The sequence below is a fragment of the Babylonia areolata genome, chromosome 4, assembly GCF_041734735.1.
Source record: "Babylonia areolata isolate BAREFJ2019XMU chromosome 4, ASM4173473v1, whole genome shotgun sequence".
In the NCBI taxonomy this organism is placed as follows: domain Eukaryota; kingdom Metazoa; phylum Mollusca; class Gastropoda; order Neogastropoda; family Buccinidae; genus Babylonia; species Babylonia areolata.
In genome coordinates this window covers 6414810-6432358 of record NC_134879.1, presented here as the reverse complement: position 1 = coordinate 6432358, position 17549 = coordinate 6414810, and the positions used below count along the sequence as shown (strand labels likewise).

Genomic DNA, 17549 nt, shown 5'->3' with positions numbered 1-17549 from the left:
TACATGGAAGCCATGGGAGAGGGAAGGTTACAGCGGAAGCCATGGGAAAGGGAAGGTTACAGCGGAGGTCATGGGAGAGGGAAGGTTACAGCAGAGGTCATGGGAGAGGGAAGGTTACAGCGGAAGCCATGGGAGAGGGAAGGTTACAGCGGAAGCCATGGGAGAGGGACGGTTACAGCGGAAGCCATGGGAGAGGGACGGTTACATGGAAGCCATGGGAGAGGGAAGGTTACAGCGGAAGTCATGGGAGAGGGAAGGTTACAGTGGAAGTCATGGGAAAGGGAAGGTTACAGTGGAGGTCATGGGAAAGGGAAGGTTACAGTGGAAGCCATGGGAGAGGGAAGGTTACAGCGGAAGCCATGGGAGAGGGAAGGTTACAGCGGAGGTCATGGGAGAGGGAAGGTTACAGCGGAAGCCATGGGAGAGGGAAGGTTACAGCGGAAGTCACGGGGGGAGGGAAGGTTACAGCGGAAGCCATGGGAGAGGGAAGGTTACAGCGGAAGCCATGGGAGAGGGAAGGTCACATCAAAACAACGGAAGCCATGGGGGAGAGAAGATCGCATTAAAACAGTGTAAGTCATGGGAGAGTGAATGTTGCATTAAAACAATGGAAGCCATGGAAGAGGGAAGATCTCGTTAAAACAGTGGAACAAGTCCCAGGAGCGGGTAGGTCGCTTTAAAACTGCGGAAGTTCTGGAAGAGGGAAGATGACATTAAATCTGAAAACACAAAAACTGCGTAATTCGAGGGAGTGGGAAGGTAGCAGCTTTAAAACTGCCAAAGTTCTGGGACAGGGAAGATCGCATCAGGCCAGCTAATATCGTGGGAGGTAAGACTGCACTGAAGCAGTGATTAGTTTCCGTGAATGCATCACGATGGTGGTCCTGAAATATGACGGCTGATTGTCCTTGTCTATTGTGATATTCTCTTCAGCTGGTAGAACTTCTTATTCTTCTTTGTTCGTAGGCTGCAACTCCCACGTTTACTCGTATGTACACGAGTGGGCTTTTACATGTATGACCATTTTGTACCCCCGCCATGTAGGCAGTCATACTCCGTTTTCGGGGATATGCGTGCTGAGTTTGTTCTTGTTTCTTCAACCCACCGAACGCTGACATGGACAAAAGGATCTTTAACGTGCGTATTTGATCTTCTGCTTGCGTGTACACACGAAGGGGGTTCAGGCGCAAGCAGGTCTGCACATATGTTGACCTGGGAGATCGGGCAAATCTCCACCCATTACCCACCAGGCGCCGTTACCGAGAGTCGAACCCGGGACTCTCAGATTGAAAGTCCAACGCTTTAACCACTCGGCTATTGCGCTCGTCAGCTGGTAGAACAATATGATCAATTCGTAAGCATGCGCAGATAACGCACACACACACGCGCGCGCGCGCAACACACACACGCACACACACACACGCGCGCGCGCACGCACGCACGCACGCACGCACGCAAGAAACACATGACCACCTCAACTGCATGAGTGTGCGAAATCAACACGCATGCGCGCGCGCACACACACACACTGAAAGTGAGAAATACACAGATACGGAACAGCCAATGAGAAGTGAGCTTTCTCACTTGTAGATGTGAATGGCGATGGACTCTTTCTTCTGTTTGGTGGAGTCTTTGGTGTGGAAGTACCCCTCGATCTCTTGGTACATCTGCACCAGGTTGTTAGCCTCTTTGGTGCTTTCGTACTCGGCCAGGAATTTCCGAAACATGGTCATCACACTGAACACAAGACAAATGATCAAGTCGTCATTAATAAATATTGCCATCAGCTACTATGTTTCTTCAGCTGCTTACTTACTGCTAACTGTGCTCCCATGGTCGTACGGGCACACTGCTTGGTGAAACGCCGCACACCAGCCCTCCCAGCTTCTCTCGCGTTTGTGTGTCAGGGCCTGGGTTTGAGATAAGGATGAAGGTGGCAGAATGGTTAAGACGCTCATCTGCCAATACAGAGTCTGTCAGTGTCTGGGTTCGAATCCCGCTCTCGTCCTTTCTCCCAAGTTGGACTGGAAAATGGAACTGGGCGTGTAGTCATTCGGACGATACGATAAACCAAGGTCTTGTGTGCAGCACGCACATGGCAACGAGAGTGTTGTCCTCTGGTAAAATTCTGTCTAAGAAATCTAGTCTGATAGGTACACAAATATATATGCATGCACTCAAGGCCTGACTATGCGCGTTGGGTTATGCTGCTGGTCAGGCGTCTGCCAAGCAGATGTGGTGTCGCGTATATGGATTTATCCGAACGCAGTGGCGGCTCCCTGAGAAAACTGAAACTGGGTTTGAGCAAAGCTTCTTTCGGTGTCTTTCCGTACTGTTGTCTGTCCACCCATCACCTCTTTCTGTGTCTTCCTCTTCTCTTTCCCTGAACTGTTCCCTGGGCGTGGTCTTGGAGAGGTCATATGTTCTGGGAACGTGGCTTCAATTTCTTCCGTTTTTCACAGTGGACAGCAGGTTTTGAATTGGTTAGGTGGTCATTGCTCAACGGCACTGCACCGTAACGTGTTGGTGAATTCTATTATATAGTACTGTACTACTAGTATTGGCTTTATTCTACAGGTGTCTAGGTATGTGAAGTGTCGCAATATTCACATTCTAAAAAGAAGAAAAGATTTGTTTTATTTCAGGAAAAAAAATTCTCTGCCTCTCTCCCTCTTTCTCTCTGCATGAGAAAAAATGTCCACAAATGTCCATTGTGTATATAAGAGAGAGAGAGAGAGAGAGAGAGAGAGGGGGATGATTCATTTTGCTTTTGCTGTCCAGAATTAGATGTTCTTGGAAGAACACACATCCTTCCGAAGTATTATAGCAGACCAACTTTGTTTAAACTTTCCTTGCTCTTCTCCTACAAAAATGAAACTGTTTTTAAAAACTTCGCTATGTTTTTTTTCTGTTATCATTTAGGAGAAGAAGCATAATGAACTGGTACTATCCAAATATACAGCATTTGTGAATAGCATGTAGCCTATAGTAATACAGTGTTCGTATTATTACTTTGAATGACTTGTATGTGTACCCCTTCAAATGGGGCCATGGTCTTTTCTTGAATGAAATATCCTTGTGGTTATCTTCATGTCGCTGTCAGACATCAACGTGCTAACGTACGAACGAAAACGTGACTGACTATCTTTCACAAATATCATCGATGATGATGGGGATGATGATGATGATGGATACTTATACAGCGTCTATCCTTGGTCGGACACCAAGCTCTAAGCGCTTTACGAACACAGGGTTATTTGCACCACAGGCTGCTTACTGGGTAGAGCCGACTGGCGGCTGCCATTGGGCGCTCATCATTCGTTTCCTGTGTCATTCAATCAGATTTCAGGCATGCACACATACACACTCAGACAGACATATAACATTTTACGTGTGTGACCGTTTTGTATATTTACTCCCGCCATGTAGGAAGCCATACATAGTTTTCGTGGGTGTGCATGCTGGGTATGTTCTTGTTTCCAACAAAATTGTCTATGTTGTGATAATGCACCTGACCAAATTTCTCCAGTTGGTGATAATAAAGTTATTCTTATCTTATGTCGCTGTATGTGTGTGCAAACGCCCCCGCCCTCCTCCCTCCCCAGCCCTCTGATCGATCGGAGGCACATAATCAACAGACTGGGAACTCACTGTTTGTTGTTGATCAGGTCCACATAGGTAGTGCCTTTTTTCTTCTCCTCCTCCTCCTCCTTCACCTCCTCCACCGCCGCCCCTTCCGCCCCCTCCCCCTCCCCGTTCGCCTCTTTGATGGAGGCTTTCTTCTGCAAATAAATAACACAGCCATCATTAGTTCGTGGGCTGCAACTCCACGTTCACTCGTATGTACACGAGTGGGCTTTTACGTGTGTGACCGTTTTTTTACCCCGCCATGTTGGCAGACATACACCGTTTTCGGGGTTAGTAGTGGTAAAAATATTGATGACTATGTTAAAAAAAAAGAGAGGAAAAAAAGAAGAGAATGTTACGCCCATCGGGGGAAGTGAATTCATATCCACTGTGTCTAGGCCTCGGGACAGGAAGGCGGGGCCCAATCCTCTCCTTCCCCAAGCCCCTTCCCCCAACCGAGGTCAGGTGCCCATTGACACCTGGATGGAGTGAGGACAATCGGAGTAAAGTGCCTTTCCCCAAGGACACAACACCATGCCGAAAAAGGGCCTCGAACGCTAATCAATCACTAGTGAGCACTGGATCAGAAGTTCAATGCCTAGCCGTTTTTGCCACCGGATGCTGCTGCTGCTGCTGATGATGATGATGATGATGACAGATGAAAGCGTATTCAAATCTGTTAGAAAATTTCCATCTTTTTTATTGCTTTTTTATTATTATTATTTTTTAAAATAATTTTTAACAATGATGATAATAATAATGTACATTTATATAGCGCCATTTCTCGCTAAGAGCTCAGGGCGCTTTACATGAAAGAAAAATATTACAAGTAACATAAAACATTCATGACCACTCTTTCTCAAAACCCCCTCCCCCCCCCTCACACACTCCCTTTCCCACTCTACATACATCCAAAGTGAGCTGACATGGATGGTGTTGGAGAAAAGGAAGCTGAGAGTATTAAAAGATAGGTTTTAAAAAGACGAGTCTTTAGTGATGAGCGAAAAGCAGAAATAGAATCACATGCACGGATATGATGAGGAAGGGTATTCCAGATGTGAGGAGCAGCAACGAAGAAAGAACGTTCACCACAGGTTCTTGTATTGACATGAGGAAGTTTCAAAAGGTAACAGTCAGAGGAAGAGCGGAGATTTCCCTCCCTACCCTCCCTCTTCCCCTTTCACCTATCATCCACGCCCTCCCCTCCCCTCCCTGCCCTCCACGCCCTCCACTCCCACCCCTCCTTCCCTTTCCCCTTTCACCTATCATCCACGCCCTCCCCTCCCCTCCCTGCCCTCCACGCCCTCCACTCCCACCCCTCCTTCCCTTTCCCCTTTCACCTATCATGTACGCCCTCCCCTCCCCTCCCTGCCCTCCACGCCCTCCACTCCCACCCCTCCTTCCCTTTCCCCTTTCACCTATCATCCACGCCCTCCCCTCCCCTCCCTGCCCTCCACGCCCTCCACTCCCACCCCTCCTTCCCTTTCCCCTTTCACCTATCATGTACGCCCACCACTCCCTTCCTTGCCGCCCACCCCTTCCCTCCCAACCCTCACTAACCTCTTTCCCTTTCCCCTTTCACCTATCATCCACGTCCTCTCCTCCCCTCCCTTCCCACCCCTCACTCCCCTCCTTCCCTTTCCCCTTTCACCTATCATCCACGCCCTCCCCTCCCCTCCCTGCCGCCCCTCCACCCCTCCCCTCCCAACCCTCACTCCCCTCCTTCCCTTCCACCTTTCACCTCACCGCGGCATTCCGAAGTTTGATCTTCCTCTTGCGGTCCTCTGCCTTCTGTCTGGCGTAGGCAGCCCTGACGGCCCTTCGCCTCTCGCGCTCCATAGCCTTGCGTCGCTCCTGGGCCTCCCGCCGCTTCTCCGCTTTCCGCTCCTCGTCGATCTCCTCCGCCACTTGCAGGGCCTCCTGCAGCCGGCGGCCTCGCGCCGACGGTGTGCAGGATTCATGGAGTCTGGTGGTGGAAGGTTATTGGTGGGTGGGAGGGGGTGTGGGGAGTGAGGGAAGGAGTACAGGGACATTTCGGGGGGCGAGCGGGTAGTGGGGGTGTTAAATCCTGTATGGTAATTTTCTGTGTGTGTGTGTGTGTGTGTGTGTGTGTGTGTGTGCCGTGTGTGTGTGTGTGTGTGTGTGTGTGTGTGTGTGTGTGTGTGTGTGTGTGTGTAGGTAGGAACGTGGGTACGCATATATGTTTTTGGACCGATGATAGATATGCTTTCTGTTTTGTTACAAATAATCATCGTTTGCTCTCTTGGTGGTGTCTTTCAGAAATCTCCCCCCCACCCCCACCCCCACAGAAAACAACAACAACAACAAAAACAAAAAACAAAACAAAACAATAAAAAACAAGGGGAAGAACCCACAACAAAACAAAACAAAAATAAATAAATAAACAAACACAGAAACAAAAAGTAATAGTTGCATTAAAACAACATTGCTATTGCTACAAAGCGTTTTGCAGCATGTTTTTAGCATGTTTCACTCTGCTGTTTTTTCCCTTGCAAAGAAGGTTCTAATCTTTTTCAATCAACACAACACAAATCAAGACAATTCACATTCAGCACATAATGAATTAGTAACATTTGACATTCAATAAAGTCATCAGTACTGAGAATAACATTAGGTAATGACTGGTGCACATACGAGGCAACATCACCAATGCAGGATTTGCCTTCATATAATCAGAATGTAGATATTCAGTATAATCATAACCTGCAAGACTAACTCATAGTTTTATCTTGACAAGAATGTGAGTTACTACAATCAATTTATTATTATTATTATTATTATTATTATTATTATCATTATTAGTATTAGTAGTAGTAGTGGTTGTTGTTGTAGTAGTTGTAGTAGTAGCAATAGTAGCAGCAGTAGCAGCAGCAGTAGTAGTAGTTGTGTGGCGTTGTTAATCTTATCATCAACATCATCTTGTTGTTTTTGTTGTTGTTGTTGTTGTTGTTCTTCTTCTTCTTCTTGGTTGTTGTAACTAGTTAGGGGAAAAGATGAACAAATAAGGTTTTTGCACATTTGCTGTCTGTTTGAGGACAAACATCACTGCTCATTTTGTCAGCCAGCTCCAACAACGCACTTCCGTCTAAGTGTGAATATATCAAGGCAGGGCTAGTCTGGCAAGAGGGAAAAAACAACAAACAAAAAACCGCGTTCGAATATTTGTTTGCCTTCCGTGTCAACGAAGGTTAACTCACTCAGTACGGCCAGTCCTCTCTTCTCCTCTACACAGACCCCTCGGATGTCCAGTGGGTGTCTGAATGACCCAACCTTTAGCTTCCGTCGTCAGAATTGTGGTATTCTTTGTCAACATTCACGTCTTCAGTATAAGAGCCTTCCGCTTGCAATATTTTGATGATGGTAATTGGGGTGAAACGCTGTTAACGTCGTCTCTTTCGCCGTTCGTATGGAGAGAGTTAAGGTCGAGGTCAAAGTAAGCGTTGCGTAAACGAAGGTCGAAGTCAAAGCAAGGTTGGCACTGACCTTCGCACCCAAGGTCGAGGTCGTTTGATAAGGACTTCCTGGTCGGTAACGGTGATTTCAATGGCTTCCGCTGTGCTGGGGGGACTGTCTCCTCCAACCCTCACCCTGCAACTGGTGGGAGGAGGGGGAGGTTTCGGGAGGGGGGGGGGAGGGAACTCAGTCACCATTATTTACTATAATTAATAACTTTTATAAGGCCCAACAATCAGCTTATATCACAGTTTGACATAAGTTTCCAAATGGGCCTCCAGCAAAGTGAGAGCTGTATTATCAATGGTTTCTCCATTGCAATGCGAAATCATTTACAGCTTAGTCTATTGTGAAGGACTATGACTCTCAAATTAGGATGCGAGATTGCACTGGCTCTTAATGCTGCAGCCTGGGTGGGGGGGGGGGGGGGGGGTAGTTGGCCTTTGGGAACCATCCCAACGCCGACTGTCCTAAAACCCTCCTGGCCGAGAGAGTGGGGGTGTAACTTGGACAAGACACCCTCCACTATAATAAAATTCTAGCCCAGATAGTCGGGACAACTGTTGCCTCCTCTGTTCTATTGGTCATAGTCGGACACAACTGACTATCATACACAGCGCCTAAATACGGCCACAGACCAAAATCATAGCCTTTCACAGACACGAAGTCATCTGCAGAACAGGCTGCTTTTAGGCGCTCGTCATTCGTTTCGTGTGTAATTCAGTCAGGCTGCTGTCACGCGCGCACACTTTTGTATATTACAATTATAAATACATACATACATACATACATATATATATATATATATATATATATATATATATATATATATATATATTGTGTGTGTGTGTGTGTGTGTGTGTGATGTTTACCAAAGACGTTTTATTTTCTAAATAATGATTTCTTACATGCGCCATTTTGTGCCACACGCGGGGCCACGGTTTATCGTCTCATTCGAATGACTAGCGCCCACACCACCACTCAAGTTATTGTGGAAGTGGATAAAATTTTGGAACACGAGTGTTGATAATGAAGAATTTAAATTCTATTGAATAAGACTTTTAATTCAAATAAACGATAATGGTAATTCTCATAAACAATAATTCTAATTCTTACAAGCAAAAACACCAACTTCTGTGAACAAGAATGGTCTTGTTAGTGAACAAGATTGCTAATTCTAATGATGAATGCAAAATTCATTTCAGACATAGAATGTCCTAGGATTCCACTTCATTTAACCCGTTATGGGAGATATAAAGGTTCCAAAGCTCTAAGAAAGCTTTGAGGTCCTCCTTGAGGATCTATACCTACTCTAAGAAAGCTTTGAGGTCCTACTCGAAGATCTATATTTGCTCTAAGAAAGCTTTGAGGTCCTCCTTGAGGATCTTCAATACCTACTCCAAGAAAGTTTTGATATGCCCCTCGAGGATCTATACCTACTCTAAGAAAACTTTGAAGTCCTCCTTGAGTATTTGTACATGTTCTGAGAAAGCTTTGGTCCTCTTTGATGATCTATACCTGCTCTAGGAAAGCTTTGAAGTCCTCCTTGAGGATCTATACTGCTCTAAGAAAACTTTGAGGTCCCCCTCGAGGATTTATACCTACTCTGAGAAAGCTTTGAGGTCCTGTTTGATGATCTATACCAACTCCAAGAAACCTTTGAGGTCCTCCTTGAGGAACTATACTTACTCTTAGATAGCTTTGATGTCCTCAATGAGGATCTATACCTATTCCAAAAAAGCTTTGAGGTCCTCCTTGAGGATCTATACGTCCTCCAAGAAAGCTTTGAGGTCATCATTGAGGATCTAGACCTGCTCTTAGATAGCTTTAATGTCCTCATTGAGGATCTATGCCTACTCTAAGAAAGCTTTGAGGTGCCCCTTGAAGATGTTCTATACCTATTCTAAGAAAGCTTTTAAGTCCTCCTTGAGGATCAATGCTTGGTCTAAGAAAGCTTTGAGGTGCTCGAGGATATATACCTACTCTAAGAAAGCTTTGAGGTCCTCCTTGAGGATCTATACTTACTATAAAAAAAGCTTTGATATCCTCTTCGAGGATCTATACCTACTCTAAGAAAGCTTTGAGGTCCTCCTTGAGGAATCGGATCCAGGCCTTCTCCAGTTTGGCGACAGCCAGGGTCTTGGCCGTGTCGAAGATGGAGGCCTCGATGAAGTCTTTGGCCGACTGCAGGGCCTTGTGCAGGTTCAGACGTTCCTTCGCCAGGATATCTGCACGATGTTAACATCTTCACTGCGGAACCTCGGTGGTGTGATATCACAGTAACATGAATTTCTTACATATCATGTAGTACTGCACAGTGCATGAGCAGTGTGTGCTAGATGGAAATGCAACCAGGGTACGATTTGTGCATTCGCCGCTTCTTGTGTACCCTTTAGGTGATGAAAGTATTGGTTTTACTCAGCAAAAGTAACGTAAATCAAATAAGTTAAGTTCGTTTTAGATCACGGTGATGGTGGTTCATTTTCACGTTCGAATGGTATCATTTTAACAGTAAGAAGGTGGGGGCCTGGGGGGGTGTTAGTATGGGGAATTTGGGTAAACAGGATAAAAGATGAATGGAATTCAAGATGAACATGTGAAGTGAACAGAAGTACAAGTAAAGAACATAACTTAAATGGAGTTCATAAAATGGGGAGTAGTATAAAAAAAAACAAGCAAAAAAAAAAAACCAACAAAAAACAACAACAACAACAACAAAAAAGTAAACAAAACAACAACAACAAAAAACAAAACAAAAAAAACAAAACAAAACAAAACAAAAAAAAAAAAAACGAAAAAAGAAAACTTCAAAGTTTTTGATTCGATATGGATACTTAAATAGCCCCTATCCTCGGTCGGAGACCAAGCTCTAAGCGCTTTGCAAACACGGGGTCATATGCACAACAGGCTTCCGACATGGGCAGAGCCGACTGACGGCTGCCACTGGGCGCTCATCATACGTTTCATGTATCATTCAATCAGATTTCAGGCACACACACATACACACTGAGACATACATGTAACATTTTACGTGTATGACCGTTTTTGTTATTTACTCCGCCATGTAGGCAGCCATACTCCGTTTTCGGGGTGTGTGCTGGGCACGTTCTTGTTTCCATTACCCACCGAACGCTGACATTGATTACAAGATATTTAACGTGCATATTTTGATTTTCTGCAAGCGTATACACACGAAGGGGGTTCAGGCACTAGCAGAGTCTGCACATAATGTTGACCTGGGATATCGGAAAAAATATCCACCCTTTACCCACCAGGCGCCGTCACCGAGATTCGAACCCGGGACCCTCAGATTGAAAGTCCAACGCTTTAACCACTCGGCTGGGGTGAATTCAACGACCTACTGGCATTTCAACCTTTAGGTCAAGTTGTTCGTGGCTGTGGTCTGTTTGCGGCCGTTCCCAGTGACACGTCATTCATACTCTGACCACCCCCCCCCCCCCCCTGCCCCTCACACGCACACCTACCAATTTTGTGCGGGCTGTCATCGGACAGGAACTTGCTGCAGATGGTCCAGGCGTGGCACAGACGTAACAGACGGTCGGCAGACCCGTCCTCTGTGGCGCCGTACTCCGTGACGTCCTGCCAGAACAGCAAGCACGACAGCAGCTGGGGGTCGTTCTCCGGCCTGGGAATCCAGAAATAAAAAAAAGAATTAACACACACAAAAAATAAATAAATAAAAAGAAAAAAAAGGGGGGTGTAGGTGGGCAGGGGGTGGGGAGGGGGGTAAACGCATCATTAACTATGCACATGCACGTGACATGTGCCACGTGCACGCGCACGCACACACACATGCAAGCACGCATGCACGAACCCGTAGGCATACAAACACACACACACACGCACGCACGCACGTACACACACACACACACACACACCCCACACACACACATAGGGAACTCACCTGGCCAGGTAACGCTGGAAGGGACCCCCAGCTATCCTGTCCTGTGCCAGAGACAGCAGGAAGCGATCCTTCGTGGACCTGTGGTGGACAAGCAGCAACATCACCATGGATGTGTCTGTTACGTGTATTACTGAGTAGTGTGTCTTTCATCTCTCTGAATGAATCAGAGCTACGAATGACCCACTGGCACTTTGATTTGTCACTGTACCAGATTAACGCTTAATTCATACCTTTATTATGAAAAAAAGAGAATAAAGATATTATTATTACTATTATCATTATCATCATTATTATCATTATCATTGTTGTTTTATTTGAGTATTGTCTGCAGTTCATCCCATGTTTTATTGCCCATTTCTTTCTTACTTGCTTTGTTTGTTTCTTTCTTTCGTTCGCCTTTCTTTCAATGATTGCCTTTGCCACACCATGTTAAGGCAGCCACACTCGTTTTCGTCTTTCTTTCATTAGTTCGTTTTTCTTACTACGATCGCTCTTGCCGCCATAACGTATAAAGGCAGCCATACTCGTTCTGAGGACGGTAACACGCTGGGCATGTTCATGCTTCCATCCATAACCAACCGCATCAATCGCATCCCTATCAACCATCTGAAGCATGCCGTCTAGTCGTGCTACCTACCTGATGGCTGCCGAGGTGAGCGATTTCCTCAGCCAGGTGTGTCTGCCCAGGGAGCGGGCTGATCTGATGGACATGCTGGACGGGGCTCGGCGCAGCCCTTGGCCCTCCGCTCCCTGCACCTGTGCACACCCCCAACCCAGTCAAAAGCCCATCACTGAGCCGCACGCGCTAACCTCGTGCACACACCTACCAATCAATAGCCTATCACAAGCGTACAAAGTTAACGTCGCGTGCACACCAACCAATCAAAACCTACTTCAGGAGTGCAAGCTAATGTCGCGTGCACGCCATCTAATGAAGAGCTCATCACAGGCACACGAACTAACATCGTTCACACACCAGCTAATGAAGAGCCCATCACAGGCACACGAGCTAACATCGTGCACACACTAGCTAATAAAAAGCTAATCACAGGCACACGAACTAACATTGTGCACACACCAGCTATTGAAAAACCCATCACAGGCACACGAACTAACATCGTGCACACATCAGCTAATGAAAAGCCCATCACAGGCACACGAGCTAACATCGTGCACACACCAGCTAATGAAAAACCCATCACAGGCACACGAACTAACATCGTTCACACACCAGCTAATGAAAGACCCATCACAGGCACACGAGCTAACATCGTGCACACACCAGCTAATGAAAAACTAATCACAGGCACGCGAACTAACATCGTGCACACACCAGCTAATGAAAAACCCATCACAGGCACACGAACTAACATCGTGCACACACCAGCTAATGAAAAACCCATCACAGGCACACGAGCTAACTGACGTCGCGTGCACAACATCCAATCACAAGCCGATGTCATGCTTCCAAGCTAACGTCGCGTGCACACCAACCAGTCAAAAGCCTATCTCAGGCATGCACATTTAAGTCGTATCCAAGCATCCAATGAGAAAATGAGTACGAGGAGTTTGTATTATACTCCCAGTTTGGTTAAATATACTGTACCATGTCAAACTGATGCAAACGAAGCCTATCTGTTTGCTCTTCTCGGCCAACATTTTTCGCGGCAACTCAGTGATACGACATCTCGCCATTAGACCGCCGTCTGCTAACCAATGAAATGCGATTTCCGGCAGGAGGTAAACAGTTATTCCAATGGTCGCTTAGGACCCCCTGACTGCCAGGGAAAACAAACAAACAAACAAACAATGGAAAAAATGTTTCAAGTCATAAACCAATATCCAGAACAATCAGTCAAAAATTGAGAAATTGTTCTGGAGATATTGGTATTTATGTGCTGTTCTGGGAAAGCCTTGCGGCCTCACGTGGACTCTGGAAATCTGCCATTCAGAGAGGGGTGAAACAAGCAGAGAGAAGCTGCATTGATTCGCTGAGGTGAAAAAGAGCCACAAGCAAGTCAAATTCTGAAAACCAAGCGGCATCTACCTATACCTGTCACACATGCAGTAGAGATTGCCACTCAAGCATCGGTCTACACAGCCACAGCAGGAAGTGCAATGCCCGGCAGTGACTACATTTCTGGTGCAGCCATCGTCTCTCGAGACGGAAGGAGGCCGACGACGACGACGACAAACATGTGAATTTTCAGCCTTCTTAACATATTTCCCTTCTTTGGAAGATGTCATCAGTGACGTCAGTAAGTGCTACGTCCTGGGTCCGTCAAGGGGTTTTAAGAGCGCGAACAAACTGTGGCCCTGCTCAACGGGCCGCCCCTACTGTCTCGTCTGAATATCATCGACCAATCATAATACAGTGAGTCGCGTGCTCAGTCTTTTCTTCTTGAGTAAGGTCATTAGCGGATGTTCGTTCGTTCATTTATTTATGCATTTATGTATACAATCATGGTTCAGTTATATTTTATATTCATACACCCCTTCATGAGGGGGGTATATGCCTTATATACGAATAAACCATTCAAGCCTGAGTCCGAGTTCAAATCTGTCTGTCTGTCTCTGTCTCTCTGTCTGTCTATCTGTCTGTCTCTGTCTCTCTGTCTGTCTCTCTGTCTGTCTCTGTCTGTCTGTCTCTGTCTATCTGTCTGTCTCTGTCTCTCTCTCTGTCTATCTGTCTGTCTCTGTCTCTCTCTCTCTGTCTCTCTGTCTGTTTGTCTGTGTGTGTGTGTGTGTGTGTGTGTGTGTGTGTGTGTGTGTGTGTGTGTGTGTGAGAACGTGTCGCCACAGTAAAGCGCTTCGCGTTTTGTTCTTTTGTCTTTTTCTGTCTGCATGAGTATTTTGTTTTACTATAAAAACAACAACAACAACAAACAAACAAACAGAATTTTGCTTCAAAATTTTGCCACGGACAACTCTCTTGTTGCCATGGGTTCTTTCACGTGCATGCAACACACGAGACCCCAATTTATCGTCTCACCCGAATCACTACCGTCCAGAAGGAAGGTAGCAGAATGGTTAAGACGATCTTCTGCAGTCCGTGGGGGTCTCGGTTCGAATCCCGCTCTCGCCCTTTCACCCACGTTTGACTGGAAAATCAAACTGAGCGTAAGCTTATAGTCATTTGGATGAGACAATAAACCGATGATCCGTGTGCAGCATGCACTTGGCGCACTGATAAAAACCAACCAAACAAACAACAACAAAAAACAACAACAACAACAACAACAAAAACCCCATGGCAACGAGAGTGTTGTCTTCTGGCAAAATTCTGTAGAAGAAATCCACTCTGATAGGTACACAAACATTTGCGTGCACTCAAGGCTTGACAAAGCGCGTTGGGTTTTCCAGCTGGTCAGGCATCCGCCTAGCAGATGTGGTGTAGCGTATATGGATTTGTCCGAGCGCAGTGACGCTTCCTTGAGAAACTGAAACTGAAACTACCGTCCAGACCACAAAAAGGTAAAGTAGCGGGGAAGAAAGAGAGAGAGAGAGAGAGAGAGAGAGAGAGAGAGAGAGAGAGAGAGAGAGAGAGAGAGAGAATTCTGGCGAGTCAGTGCGGGAATCGATCCCCGCAAGCCTCAGATTTTCTTGCTTCCTACAAGGCAGACGCCCAGCTTTTACCACCAGACCACCAGCACTCTCCGCGCGTAGTTGAACTAGTTACCCGAGGGAAGGTGAAGTGACGAGCCTCCTCGGGCAGCAGGGGCATGGAGTGGACGAGGGAGATGGTGGGGAACATGGGGGGCTGGTACCGGCTGGGAGGACGCACCGCCTTCATCTCCCTCACGGGCACCGCCTCTGGTAGCCGGGGCTCCACGCTGTGTCGTCATGGGGACAGTCATCATCACACACACACACGTCATGTCGTTATGGGGACAGTCATCATCACACACACACACGTCATGTCGTCATGGGGACAGTCATCATCACACACACACACGTCATGTCGTCATGGGGACAGTCATCATCACACACACACACGTCATGTCGTCATGGGGACAGCCATCATCACACACACACGTCATGTCGTCATGGGGACAGTCATCATCACACACACACGTCATGTCGTCATGGGGACAGTCATCATCACACACACACGTCATGTCGTCATGGGGACAGTCATCATCACACACACACGTCATGTCGTCATGGGGACAGTCATCATCACACACACACACGTCATGTCGTCATGGGGACAGTCATCATCACACACACACACGTCATGTCGTCATGGGGACAGTCATCATCATCACACACACGTCATGTCGTCATGGGGACAGCCATCATCACACACACACGTCATGTCGTCATGGGACAGTCATCATCACACACACACGTCATGTCGTCATGGGACAGTCATCATCACACACACACGTCATGTCGTCATGGGACAGTCATCATCACACACACACGTCATGTCGTCATGGGACAGTCATCATCACACACACACGTCATGTCGTCATGGGACAGTCATCATCACACACACACACGTCATGTCGTCATGGGGACAGTCATCATCACACACACACGTCATGTCGTCATGGGACAGTCATCATCACACACACACGTCATGTCGTCATGGGACAGTCATCATCACACACGCACGTCATGTCGTCATGGGGACAGTCATCATCACACACACACGTCATGTCGTCATGGGGACAGTCATCATCATCACACACACGTCATGTCGTCATGGGGACAGTCATCATCACACACACACGTCATGTCGTCATGGGACAGTCATCATCACACACACACGTTATGTCGTCATGGGGACAGTCATCATCACACACACACAAGTCATGTCGTCATGGGACAGTCATCATCACACACACACGTCATGTCGTCGTGGGGACAGTCATCATCACACACACACGTCATGTCGTCATGGGGACAGTCATCATCACACACACACAAGTCATGTCGTCATGGGACAGTCATCATCACACACACACGTCATGTCGTCATGGGGACAGTCATCATCACACACACACGTCATGTCGTCATGGGGACAGTCATCATCACACACACACGTCATGTCGTCATGGGACAGTCATCATCATCACACACACGTCATGTCGTCATGGGGACAGTCATCATCACACACACACGTCATGTCGTCATGGGACAGTCATCATCACACACACACGTCATGTCGTCATGGGGACAGTCATCATCACACACACACGTCATGTCGTCATGGGGACAGGCATCATCACACAAACACACACACACACACACACACAAACACACACACACACACACACACACACACACACACACACACACACACACACACACACACACACACACACACACACACACACATCATGTCGGGACATCAGCGTCAGCATCGTCATCGTTGTGGTTTATCATTTCCTGCATTTTTCTTTCATTTGGTATTGAAATGGTCAAAACCGAGCGCTGACTGTGTTGTTTCGGGTGTTTATACAATCACCAATTTTGTATTGAAACGATTAACACTGAGCATCGAATGTGTGTGGGTTTTTTTTATTTTTTATTTTTTATTTTATACAATCACCAATTTGGTATTGAAACGATCAATACTGAGCATCGAATGTATTGTTTTTGTATTTGTGGCATCACCAATTTGGTGTTGAAACGATCAAAACTGAACACTGAATGCATTGTTTTTGGTATTTATACATTCACCAAAAAACACGTGTTCGTTACATTTTGGCGTGTGTGGGTAACATTGATGTATAATGTGTTAACAAAAGTCTTTTGTAAAGTATCTGGAGCAGATTTCTTTATAGTGTGCTATAAAAGTATCCATTATTATTATATTTGCTGTTTTGTTGTTGTCGTCATTATTATTATTATTATTATTATTATTATTATTATTATTCCTGAGCATAAAACATGTGACGAGCTTACAAAGTGCTATTAAACAGATATTATCATAAAATGTTACTGAGCATGTAGTTATACCTATTTATTATGAATCAGTGTTCTTATTGAATAGTTGAAGCACGATCAAACTTTGTGTTGTTGTGTAGGTGAAATGCCTATGCTCTTTTAAATGTCGCCTTTTCATCGGCAAGCGTATCAACAATATCTTTTTGAGATGATAAAGTATTCTTGTATCTTGTATTGTTGTCCAAAATCGCCTCAGCGACGGTAGTCCAGTCGCGGAATACTGATCAACGGTCGATTGCTGAACCGAACAGTTCTATTGGTTAATCGTTATTCTGAACCGAAGAGTTCCATTGGCCAATCGTCTTTTATGAACCGAACAGTTCAACCGGCCAATCATCGCTCTGAACCATAACAGTCATATTATTGGCCAATCGTCGCTCTGAACCGAACAGTTCCATTGGCCAATCGTCGCTCTGAACCGAACAGTTTCATTGGCCAATCGTCACTCTGGGCCGAACAATTTCATTAATCATCAACGGGCGAAGCACGGTACTGCTTCTTCTTCTGTGTTCGTGGGGTGCAACTCCCACGTTCACTAGTGGACTTTTGCGTGTATGACCTTTTT

At 46.2% G+C, this 17549-nt stretch overlaps 1 protein-coding gene across 1 annotated transcript in view; it reads right to left on the bottom strand.

Annotated features, from left to right (window-relative positions):
• LOC143281375 (uncharacterized) overlaps positions 1-17549 on the bottom strand; it is a 63435-nt gene that overhangs the window by 16721 nt on the left and 29165 nt on the right. The window contains 9 exon segments of the mRNA XM_076586579.1: positions 1585-1737; positions 3652-3704; positions 5374-5593; positions 7132-7242; positions 9170-9329; positions 10587-10740; positions 11023-11104; positions 11664-11782; positions 14706-14859. Coding sequence (XP_076442694.1) covers positions 1585-1737; positions 3652-3704; positions 5374-5593; positions 7132-7242; positions 9170-9329; positions 10587-10740; positions 11023-11104; positions 11664-11782; positions 14706-14859 — 1206 coding nt within the window.